At 41.2% G+C, this 12,745-nt stretch overlaps 1 protein-coding gene across 1 annotated transcript in view; it reads right to left on the bottom strand.

Moving 5' to 3' along the window:
- The window catches only part of LOC308640299 (uncharacterized protein), a gene marked incomplete at both ends in the record, with an annotated part of 70,349 nt that overhangs the window by 15,363 nt on the left and 42,241 nt on the right, over positions 1 to 12,745 (bottom strand). The window contains one exon of the mRNA XM_081312248.1: positions 9,114 to 9,302. Coding sequence (XP_081168374.1) covers positions 9,114 to 9,302 — 189 coding nt within the window. The remainder of the gene's footprint in view (positions 1 to 9,113; positions 9,303 to 12,745) is intronic.

A 12,745-nucleotide genomic window follows, 5' to 3' on the forward strand; every position in this document is an offset into this window, starting at 1 on the left:
AATCCTCACCAATTTATTGTTACTGTATTCTTGATAATTGCCATTCTGACTGGAGTGAAAGAGAAGCTCAGTGCAGTTTTAATTTGCATTTCCCTAATTGCTAGATATATTGCCTTTTCAGAATTTATTTTTTTAAATATTTTTTCTAGTTGGAGTTGGACTGAATACCTTTATTCTATCCATTTATTTTTATGTGGTGCTGAGGATGGAACCCAGGGCCTCAAACGTGCAAGGTGAGCGCTCTACGACTGAGCACCAGCCCCAGTCCCCATCTTGAGTATTTTTTTCTTTTGCTTCTCAGTAACAGCAATCCAGGTATTTGGGGAACCAGTTTTCCTGCATTTGTGAAATGGGAACATTTCTCTTGAAGGAAGACTTAGAAGGTCAAAGCACATGCCCAGGATCCCAGGGATGAGCAGTACACAGTTGTCTGGCCCATGATGAGAAGATTATGTGGGTGAGAAGAAGGAAAGAGCTGGGGACACCTTGGGGCCAGAACCCCTCCGTCCCCCATGAGGGAAATTATTCTTGCTGTTAGTTTTCTTAAACAAAATGAGAAATTTTCCTAAGCTACCAGTGCCATTAGATATAGGTCCCTGGATGGAGCTCAGATTTGTCTTGACAGGCAAGGAAAAGTAAAAACCAAAAAATGGTTTTTGTCTTGTTGTGACAAAAAGTCAAAACCAACAAGCTAGACCTTGGGCTTCTTAGGGATAAAACACTGGGTTTAACCCAATAATTAACAATCCAACAGCACCTGACACCCAATTAAAGGGGGATGGAGAATTGGATGGGTGGGTGTGGGGGTCTGTGGGTGGCCAGCTGCAGGAGATTGCCTCTGAGGAGCATTCCTTGATTTGAGAAGTTTTTCAACACCAATGAGATAAACAAAGAGGCAAGAAAACTGGCAAAACCCTCTGCAATATTCTAGCCAGGAAAATTCACAAGCAGTTTAAAAGCATCTAAATGTTTACACTCAGTCAAATGTGCCTCAATCAGAATGCAAGCATTTGAAACGAGCTGTCAACATGAAAAGTTTCTGAAATCTGCTGGTTTCTGTACCACATTTGTGGATGACTGCAAAAACCATATGAGTCCATGGCTAAATACATAAGTAAAAATAGAAATCTAATAATGAGCAATCTCTTAAGACTTCCATCCTGAAAACATGCCCTATTTGCTTTGATAACTAAATGATCATTTAATCATTCCTCTAGCAACACTTTAGGTCCATAAAGAACTGTGGAACATGTCTGGTTGGGGCAGAAATGTTGGGATACCAAGAAGAAAGTTTCACTGAACCTCAAAGGAGAAGGTTCGTAAATCACCAGATTGCAGGAATGCCCACAAAAACTTGAAATTAAAAACAAGGGACTGTGGTTGTGGCTCAGTGACAGAGCACCTGCCTAGCACCTGTGAGGCACTGGGTTCTATCCACAGCACCACATTGCAAAGAAATATATAAAATAAAGGTATACTAACAAACTAAAATCTATTTTTAAAAATAAAGATCAGATTTAAAATTAAAAAAAGCAACTCCCTGCAATGCAGCATTTCTCCTAGACCAGCTTCCTGGATCCCCAAATACTAGCATGATATGAGCAAGCTTAGAAAAACAGGTGAGAAATTACAGAACTCTGCTCTGGCCCCATCTCTAGTCCAGCCCCACTTAAATGTCCCTCTCCAAATAGCAACACCTCAGACCATGTATTTCCTGTCTCTCCCTTTAGAGCTTTCTCACATTTTTTTCTCTTTCTTTGTGTGGTGCTGGGTATTGAACCTATGAACTTGTGCATGCAAGGCAAGCACACTACCGACCTCACTGAATCCCCAGACCCTCACATTCTTTCCTGAATGTGCATCTGTTTTCTAAATAGATCTGTTGATGTGCCTGACAATGATGAAGATCTTTTCTGCCTTGAAAAACAAGGAACCTACTTTTTCTTAGCTGATGTCCCTCTCTCTCCCTGAAATCCCTTCCCATTACACAACCTCACAATCCAGAGTCAGACTTAATTGTGTGGGGTTTTTTATTGTTTGGGGTGTGATATCACATATATCACTGGAGGGAGGTAACCAGCAGCTATGCATTTTTTTTTAATAAGCAAAGGACAAGGTTTGGTAGCACATGTCATTAAGGCCAGGGATTTGTAAGGCTGCTTCAGGAGGATCTCAAGTCTGAGGCCACAGTTGGCCTCATAGCAAGACCCTGCCTCAGAATAAAATATTCACAGTTCTGACACTGGGTGAGTCTTCCTGAACAATGAAGGGTCAGAGTTCCTGTTTCAACAGTCTCCCCTTAGGATGCTGTGTGTAGGTATGTGACTGTTATCTTCCAACAGGACCTAGAGCAGTGGATGTTGCCCCCCTGTATTAATAAATAGATCAAATGAAATGAGTAAATAAGTAAAAGCAATAAAAGATCTGACATTGTTGCTGGTTGTGATCCCAGGGATATGGAGGTTAGGTTGTGTTTCTTGGCTCTTGTGTTCTTGCAAGAGAGGATTTTTAGATAATACATAAAATGTAATCAAAGTAGAGCAAAGTTTATTGGCCCAGAAATCACTATTAAGAAAGTGGGAGGAAAACAGTGAGGCTTCTCTGACATCTCTAGAACTCACACCCCTTTGATTCTCAAGTTTATGGGAGATTCTGTGAGTGATACCAGAGGCCTACCCATGGACCAATTCATAGTTTTTAACTGGCAGTAGGATGACATCACATTTGTAGCTTCCTACTCCACATGGTGTTTTCCAGAGTCATCAAAGCAAAACCTGATTGTGTGTGTGTGTCTGCGTGTGTGTGTGTGTGTGTGTGTGTGTGAATTTTACTATAATAAAACTTATTATGGCAGCTACTATGAAGACAAAAAACAATAAGTGTTGGTGAGGATGTGAGGAAAAAGCACACTCATACACTGCTGGTGGGACTGAAAATTGCTGCAGCCAATATGGAAAGCAGTATGGAGATTCCTTGGAAATCTTGGAATGGAACTACCATTTGACCAAGCTATCCATCTCTTCAGTCGAAACCCAAAGGACTTAAAAAAACAGCATACTACAGGGACACAGCCACATCAATGTTTATAGCAACACAATTCACTATAGCTAAACGGTGGAGCCAACCTAGATGGCCTTGAGTGAATGCAAGGATGAAAAAATATGCATTATATATACATAATGGAATTTTAATCAGCAACAAAAAAAGAGAATAAAATCATGGCATTTGCAGGTAAATGGATGGTGTTGGAGAAGATAATGCCAAGCGAGGTTAGCCAATCCCCCCAAAACAAATGCTGAATGTTTTCTGTGATATAAGGGGTGTGACTCATAGTGGGGTAGGCAGGGGGGACATGGGAGGATTAGATGAATTCTACATAGGGAAAAGGGGTGGGCGGGAAAGGGAGGAGGCAGGAAATTAGTAAGGATGGTGGAATGTGATGGACATCATCTTCCAAAATACATGTATGAAGACTTGAATTGGGTGTCAGAATATGTTATATACAGATATATGAAAAATTGTGCTTTATATGTGTAATAAGAATCACAATGCATTCTGCTGTCATTTAGTTTTTTTTTAACTTATTATGAAAATTTTAACATGTTATTCTAAATATATAAATGCAACTCTTAATTCACTCTGGGACCTGTAGGAAATAGGGGCACAACATACTATCAGAGAGGACACTCCCTCTTGAGAGTGTCCCTCTTTATCTTCCTTATGTCTTTAAATAAAATGATACCTGATAGAAATAGTAGTTAGGACATGCACAGTAGTGACAGGAACAGGAAGCTCACATGCCAAAAAACAGGACAACTCTAGGTTGCTTTGGCCCATGCTGGTCTGGAACGGTTCTTACATATTTGATGGTTAGGTTAAATCATCCTATCTCCTTGAATTCTGGAATCCAGTCTGTGAGTGAGGATGATATATACAAGTTAAACAGATCATTTTCAAGCAGTTAATTAGAAGACACCTTCAAAAGCCTACCAACCAAAAAAAAGAAAGCCCAGGACTTAATGGATACAAGACCTTCAAAGAAAAACTAACACCAACAATCCTCAAATTATTCCATGTAATTGAAAAAGAGAGAACACTTCCGAACTCACTCTATGAGGCCAATATCACCTTTTTTCTAAAGTCAGACAAAGACACATCAAGAAAGAAAACTTCAGACAAACCTCTCTAAAAAACAGATGCAAAAATTCTCAATGAAATTCTGGCAAATAAAATACAAAAACCTATCAAAAAGATGGTGCATCATGATCAAGTGGAATTCACCGCAGGGATGCAAGTTTGGTTAAACATACAGAAATCAATAAATGTAACTCATGGCATCAGTAGATTTAAACATAAGAATCATACGATCATCTTTTTTTTTTTAAAGAGAGAGTGAGAGAGGAGAGAGAGAGAGAATTTTTAATATTTATTTTTTAGTTCTCGGCGGACACAACATCTTTGTTGGTATGTGGTGCTGAGGATTGAACCCGGGCCGCACGCATGCCAGGCGAGCGCGCTACCACTTGAGCCACATCCCCAGCCCCATGATCATCTTAATAAATGCAGAAAAAGCATTTGACAAAATACAGCACCTCTTCATGTTCAAAACACGAGAAAAACTAGGGATAACAGGAACTTACCTCAACATTGTAAAGGCTGTCTACACTAAGCCCCAGGCCAACATCATTCTAAATGGAGAACAACTGAAGGAATTCCCTCTGAAATCTGGAACAATACAGTGATGCCCTCTCTCACCATTTCTATTCAACATGGTTCTTGAAACACTGGCCAGAGCAATTAGACAGAGGAAAGAAATTAAAGGAATAAGTATAGGAAAAGAAGAAATTAAATTAGCACTATTTGCTGATGATATAATTCTGTACCTAGAAGACCTAAAAAATTCAACTAGAAAACGTCTATAACAAGAATTCAGCATCGTAGTAGGATATAAAATCAACACCCATAAATCAAAGGCATTTCTGTATATCAGTGACAAATCCCCCGAGAAGGAGATGAGGAAAAACTACCCCATTAACAATATCCTCAAAAAAAGATACTTGGGAATCATCAAAAGAGGTGAAGGATCTATACAATGAAAACTACGGAACACTAAAGAGAAATCAAAGACCTTAAAAGATGGAAAGATTTAATTCGATCTTGAATAGGCAGAATTAATATTATCAAAATGCCCACAATACCTAAGCACTATACAGATTTAATGCAATTCTGATCAAAATCCCAATGGCATTCCTCATGGAAATAGAAAAAGAAATCATGAAATTCATCTGGAAAAATAGGAGATGCAGAATGGCTAGAGCAATTCTAAGCAGGAAGAGTGAAGCAGGTGATATTGCTATATCAGACCTTAAATTATTCTACAGAGCCATAGTAACAAAAACAGCATGGTATTGGCACCAACACAGGCTGGTAGACCAATGGTACAGAATAGAGGACACATCAACTAACCCATAAAATTACAACTATCTTATGTTAGACAAAGGTGCCAAAAACATGCACTGGAGAAAGGATAGCATCTTCAAAAAATAGTGCTGGGGAAACAGGAAATCCATATGCAACACAATGAAATTGAAGCCCTATCTCTCACCATGAACAAAAGTTAACTCAAAATGGATCAAGGACCTAAATATTAAACCAGAGACACTGCATCTAACAGAAGCAAAAGTAGGCTCTAAACTTCATCATGTGGGATTAGGCCACAACTTTCCTAATAAGACTCCTATAGCACAAGAATTAAAACCAAGAATCAACAAATGGGATGGATTCAAACTAAAATGTTTTTTTATCAAAAAAAAAAAAAACAGAATAGAGAGTTTACTTCCTGGGAGCAAATTTTTACCCCTCATACATCAGATAGAGCACTAATCTCTAGGGTATATAAAGAACCCAAAAATTTAACACCAAAAAAATATAATAATCCAATCAATAAATAAATAGGCCAAGGACCTGAACAGACATTTCTCAGAAGAGGATATACAATCAATCAACAAATATATGAAAAAATAATCATCATCTCTAGCAATCAGAAAATTGCAAATCAAAACCACTCTAAGATACCATCTCACTCTAGTCAGAATGGCAGCTCTTATGAAGACAAACAACAATAAGCATTGGCCAGGATGTGGGGGTAAAGATACACTCATACACTGCTGGTGGAACTGGAATTTGGTGCAACCAATACAGAAAGAAGTATGGAGACTCCTTGGAAATCTGGAAATGGAACCACCATTTGACCCAGCTATTCCTCTTCTCAAATATACCCCAAAATTTAAAAACAACATACTACAGGGACACAGCCACAGCAATGTTTATAGCAGCATAATTCACAATAGCTACACTGTGGAGCCAACCTGTTTGCCCTTCAGTTGATGAATGCATAAAGAAATGTGGCATATATACACAATGGAATATTACTCAGCACTAAAAGAGAATAAAATCATGGCATTTACCAGTAAATGAATGGAGTTGGAAAAATATTATGTTAAGTGAAGTTAGCCAATCCCCAAAAAACAAATGCCAAATATTTTCTCTGATATATGGGGGGTGACTCACAGTGGGGTAGGGAGGGAGAGCATGGGAGGATTAGATTAATTCTAGATAGGGAAGAGGAGTGGGAGGGAATTGGAGGGGGAAGGGGATTAGCAAGGATGGTGGAATGTGATGGTTTTCATTATACAATGATATGATCAACATCATTATTAAAGATACGTGTATGAAGACTTGATTTGGGTGTCAACATATCTTATATACAAAGACATGAAAATTGTGATATATTTGTGTATTAATAATTGCAATGCAGAAAGAAATTTTTTAATTTTAAATTTTTTTTTAAATTTTTTAATTTTAATTTTTTTTTAAATTTTTTAATTTAAAAAAAATTTTTAAAATTAAATTCAAAAACATTTAAATATTTAATTTTTTAAAATAAAAATTTAAAAAGGGCTGAGGATATAGTTCAGTAATAGGATACCCTGGAAATTCCATCCAGGAATAACCATTTCTGGCAATCATCCACATTTTGTTTGCTATATTACATACAGTTGGACAAATACTATGAAACACTGTGTCAGTTTTATATTGATGTCACATAAATATCACATAAGCATATTTTAAAAGGACACCTGCAGAATTTGAAAAAAATACAAATACAGATCACCACAAAACAGATTGAATTACACACCCTGGGAATAGATGATAGGACTCCTCATTTTAAAGAGGACTGCTTCCCTTAGGTTCATCTATGATAACACCCCATCAAAATTTCACCATGATTCCCTTTTAATTGAAGAAGGGAACAAACCAAAAAGTTTGAAAATTCTTCTGGAAGGCTAAACTGATATGAAATTAGACAAGAATTCTGAACTCTAAGAGGAAAAGCAGGAGCTATCATTACCAGGCACTAATGCATGTTATAAAATTACCATAATGCAGTGATTTGAGGTCCAAGAAAATCACAATGCAGCAATTTCATAGATGACTCCGCATGTATGTAAATGTCATTTTTATTATGAAGTGCAATGAAAAGGCCTAGATAAATGCAACCATCTCCAGCAGAGGATTTGATGTGAATGAACAAGACAACCCAACGTGAAGGGAGGTGTGGGAACTGGAGGCGCAGAGCTCTGGTAGGGCTTGGGGGCAGCACGTGCGTGGTACTGGATTATACTCCAGCACCCCAAAGAAGCACATACTGAGTAGGATTATGTTTCAAAATTATACCAGAATAGGAGGTTCCTGATATAATTTGGAATAACTGTTAAAATTATCATCAAGGAATCATGACGTCAACAGAGTCCACCCACGGACCCATGTGGATGTAATAATCATACACTTAATTGCAATGGAAAAGTCATTTTCAATCCAACCCTAACCAGGCCATCCTCAGCAATGTAGCTAGACACGCGGTCAGAATAAAAACTGAAAACTTCCGGGGTCAGAGATGAGTGGTAAAGCATCCTTCTGTTAATTACTAAAACACAAAACAAATAAACTCCACAAAACTAGCTCAGGAATAAGCAGGGTCCCTGTACACAGCACCTCCCCTCCTACAGGAAAAAAGTGTTTGAAGGATTTTGCATTTTATTTAGAGGCAGGGTCTCATCTAGCTGGTCTCTAAGTGCCTCGCCAAGTTGCCAAGGCTGGCCTTGACCTCACAATCTTCCTGCATCAGCCTCTCCCCCACTCCCCAGCCTCTGGGGTGACAGGTGCGTGTCATCGCTGGGCTAGGAGATTGGATTCTTCTATTGGTCCCATCTGTCAATCACCACAGCCCAGGAAGACTCCAGGCAACCTCGCTCACCTGCCACTTAGGACTTGAGCAGGGGCTGAGGCTGACCTGGGGGATGGGGAGGCTGTGAGGGGTCTCCGCCACTGTCACGCTTTCCACCCGGCTGGCCATGGACACTGAGGGGCGCTGTCCCCAATGGACTCAGGCCTGTGGACGCAGAGAGCCCCCGGAGTCAGGGTCGGCCAACTCAGGTTCCCCCCACAGCCGGTCCTGCCAGAGGGCCTCCCTGCCCCGCCTCCCTCCTGAGCCTCCCTGTCCAGGCACCAGGTGCCACTGCACACTCACCATTTCCTGGTGCCCAGCAGCCAAGCTTTCCCTGGGGAGCTTCAGCCCGTGCATGGCAGGCCCACGCGGGATCCCGCGCACAGAGCAATGCCTGGATTCCAACTGCAGGAATCCTAGAAGACCTAGGAGAAATAAATCCCATCCCAAGCGCGGAGGCCCGCCCCCTGCTCGCTGGCTGCGGTCAGGATTGGAGAGCGCTCAGCACGGGGGATTCTGATTGGACAGGGCGTCAGTCAGTTTCTGCTCCCCCCCCCAACCTGAGCACAGGGTGCCTTCTTATTGAGTGACAGTGGGGTGATATATGCTCCAGGTAAGGAGGAGGCCAGAATGGCAGGGTTGGGTACAGCTTTTTTTCTTTTTTCTTTTCCTTTTGAGGTCTGGGCATTGGGTTAGGGTCTGGGTGACCAGAATTCTAAGTTCTGTTGGGTTTTGATTTTAGGAAATTGAAGGCATTTCTTGAAAGTTTCACCACCTGGGCCTCCTCCTATAATAAGACCTCCCAGAGCATCTTTGGGAGGCTGACTTGTCCTCTGTTTATCCGTGCAAAATTCTACAAGCAGAACTGGCCTTTCACCCGTGGGAACTGCCCAGTGAGTCATGGCTTGCACTGGTGGAGGCTCACGAGGGGTCTGGAAGGCTCCCACCCGCTTGGCAGCATGAGAGCTGATTTTCCTGCACGTGAGCTGACACTGTATCTGGAGCCCACATTGAGCTGGAGGCAGAATAAGGAGATCAGCACAGAAGAGACCCTAGGGGCACAGACCTGAGTAAACCCCTGCTGCACCTGGGCTCCCTCACTCTCTGGCCACTGGGGGTTGAATTCAGAGGACTCGACCTCTGAGCCCCTTCCCCAGCCCTAGCTTGAAGTTTAGAGACAGGGTCTCACTGAGTTGCTTAGCACCTTGCTTTTGCTGAGGCTGGCTTTGATTTCACCATCCTCCTGCCTCAGCCTCCACAGCCACTGAAATGACAGGCGTGTGACACTTTTTTTCCTTTCTTTCTTTTTGAGAGAAATACCTGCAGGATAACAGCCTTGCAGAGATCAAGGCCACCCTGGGTGCTCTCCCTGGTTCCCGCCAGTCCCCCTGGATCCCAGGCAATGGGATCCTGCCTCCTCCAGAAACCAGAGATACCCTGCCCAGGTGTGCATCCTTACATCAGTTGAATACTCTGCACTTGACAAGAAAAAAGAAAAAGAAAGACAGACCCTACCTGCTTGTCTTGATGCAAACAAAGCCGATGTGTTTCCAAAGAGAGCTCTGGTCTTGTCCCCCCAATTCTGTGGTGCAAAAAGTGACATAATACAGAGAAGACTCCTTGTTAAGAGGGGATCAAGGGTCTCTCTTTAAGGAAAAATAATTTGCCTTTGATTGGGAGTCCAGGAAGGCCAATTCCAGGTTTTCCTAATTTGGTAAATAACTCTATAGACTCCAATGCACCCTGCTTTTCTCTGCCTTAGTTAACAGTGGAGGCCTCGAGATTACCTCCGCCCTGGGTGCCCTGCACCTGCAGATGAATGTGGGGGTAGGGGGTCCTTTCTTCTCCCTGCAGTGCCCTGTACCTCCACCTTCCCACAGGCTCCAACACCTTTGGCAGCACCCAATGGGGGAGTGGTTTAGAAAATTCTGGAATGTACCTAAAGACATTTCCTCATCAGGCTAAGATGCTATCAATTTGGTCCCATGGTCCTTTTCAGTACTTTTTTTTTTCTGTTTTATTTGTTCGTCTTAGATATACATGTCCATAGAGTCCATTGTGGTAAAATTATCCAAAGATAAAATATACCTTATTCTCCTTAGGACCCCATTCCTGTGGGTGGCATGATGGGTGGATTCACTTAGGTACTTTCATATATTTAAATAGGAACTTAATGGTCTAGTCATGCTACAATTTTTTCTGTTGTTATCTCCCCCTGTTCCTTTTGCTCCCCTTTTTCTAATCTACTGAATTTCTCTTCTTGCCCCCCACCTTCCTCGTGATGTAGATAACATATGTCAGGGAAAACATGTGACCTTTTGTTTGGGGGGGATCGCGTTATTTTACTTTAGCATGATAATCTCCAGATCATTCACTTACTGGCCAAAGTTATGAAGTCATCCTTTTTTAAAGCCGAGTAATATTCCACTGTGTATACACACCACAATTTCTTTATCTATTCATCTGTTGGTGGGCATTTAGGCTGGCTCCACAGCTTAGCTAGTGTGAGTTGTACTATCATGAACATTGATGTGGCTGTGTCCCTGTAGTATGCTGATTTTAAATCCTCTGGATATATTCTGTGGAGTCTTATAACTGAGTCAGAGGGTGGTTCCAGTCCTAGTTTCTTGAGGAATCTCCATCCTGCTTTCCAGAGGGGTTGCCCCAATGTGCAGTTTCTCCAACAAGGTGTGAGCATTCCCTATCCCCCACATCCTCACCAATCTATTGTTACTGTATTCTTGATAATTGCCATTCTGACTGGAGTGAAAGAGAATCTCAGTGTAGTTTTAATTTTCATACCTCTAATTGCTAGAATATGTTGCCTTTTCAGTATTTTTAAAAAATGTTTTCTATTGGAGTTGGACACAATACATTTATTCTATCCATTTATTTTTCTGTGGTGCTGAGGATGGAACCCAGTGCCTGCACATGCTAGGCGAGCACTCTATAGCTGAGCCCCAGCCCCAGCCCTCATTTTCAGTATTTTTTTTACTTTTGCTTGTCCGTAACAGCAGCCCAGGTATTTTGGGGTACCAGTTTTGCTGCATTTGTGAAATGGGAACATTTCTTTTGAAGGAAGACTGAGAAGGTCAAGGCACATGCCCAGGATTTCAGGGATGAGAAGTACACAGTAGTCTTGCCCAGGACGAGGAGAATATTATGTGGCTGAGAAGAGGGAAAGAGCTGGGGACACCCTGAGGCCAAAACCCTTCCTTCCCCCATGAGGGAAATGATTAATTATTCTTGCTGTTACTTTTCTTAACCAAAATGAGAAATTTTCCTAAACTACCAGTGCCACTAAATATACATCCCTAGATGGAGCTCAGATTTGTCTTGAGAGGCAAGGAAAAGTGAATAACCAACCCAGTGGTTCCAATAACCAACAAGCTAGACCTTGGGCTCCTTGGGGGCAAAGCACTGGGTTTTACCCAATAATTAACAATCCAACAGCACTTGACACCCAATTAATGGGGGATGGAGAATTGGATCAGTGGGTGTGGGGGTCTATGGATGGCCAGTTGCAGGAGCTTGCCTCTAGGGTGCATTCCTTGCATCTGAGAGGTTTTTCAACACCAATGAGATAAGCAGAGTGGTAAGAAAACTGGCAAACCTTCTGCAATATTCTAGCCAGAAAAATTCATTAGCACTTTAAACGCATCTTAATGTTTACCCTTGGTCAAATGTGCCTCAATAAGAATTCAACCATTTGAAAAAATTGTCAACATGAAAAGTTTCTGAAATTGGCTGGTTTGTGGACCACATTTGTGGATGACTGCAAAAAACATATGAGCCCATGGCTAAATACATAAGTAAAAATAGAAATCTAATAATGAGCATTCTCTTAAGACTTCCTTTCTGAAAACACTGCCCTATGTACTTTGATAACTAAATAATCATTTAATCTTTCCTCTAGCAACACTTGATGTCCATAAAGAACTGTGGAACACATCTGGTTGGAGCAGAAATGCTGGGATACCAAGAAGAAAGTTACACTGAACCTCAAAGTAGAAGGTTCATAAAGCACCAGAATGCAGAAATGCCCACAAAAAAAATTGAAATGAAAAACAAGAAACTGGGGTTGTGGCTCAGTGAGAGAGCAACTGCCTAGCACCTGTGAGGCATACGGTTCCATCCTCAGCACCACATTAAAAAGAAATATATAAAATAAAGGTATACTGTCCAACTAAAAACTATTTTTAAAAATAAAGATCAGATTTAAAAAAAAAAGCAACTCCCTGCAATGCAGCATTTCTCCTAGACCAGCTTCCTGGACCCCTAAATACTAGCATGGTATGAGCAAGCTTTGAAAAATGGGTGAGAAATTACAGAAGTCTGCTCTCGCCCCATCTCTAGTCCAGCCCCACTTAAATGCCCTCTGGAAATAGCAACACCTCCAACCTTGTATTTGCTGTCTCTCCCTTTAGAGTTTCTCACATTTTTTTTCCTTTTTATCTT

Source organism: Spermophilus citellus (genome assembly GCF_964194105.1).
Source record: "Spermophilus citellus genome assembly, contig: SCAFFOLD_450, whole genome shotgun sequence".
NCBI lineage: Eukaryota > Metazoa > Chordata > Mammalia > Rodentia > Sciuridae > Spermophilus > Spermophilus citellus.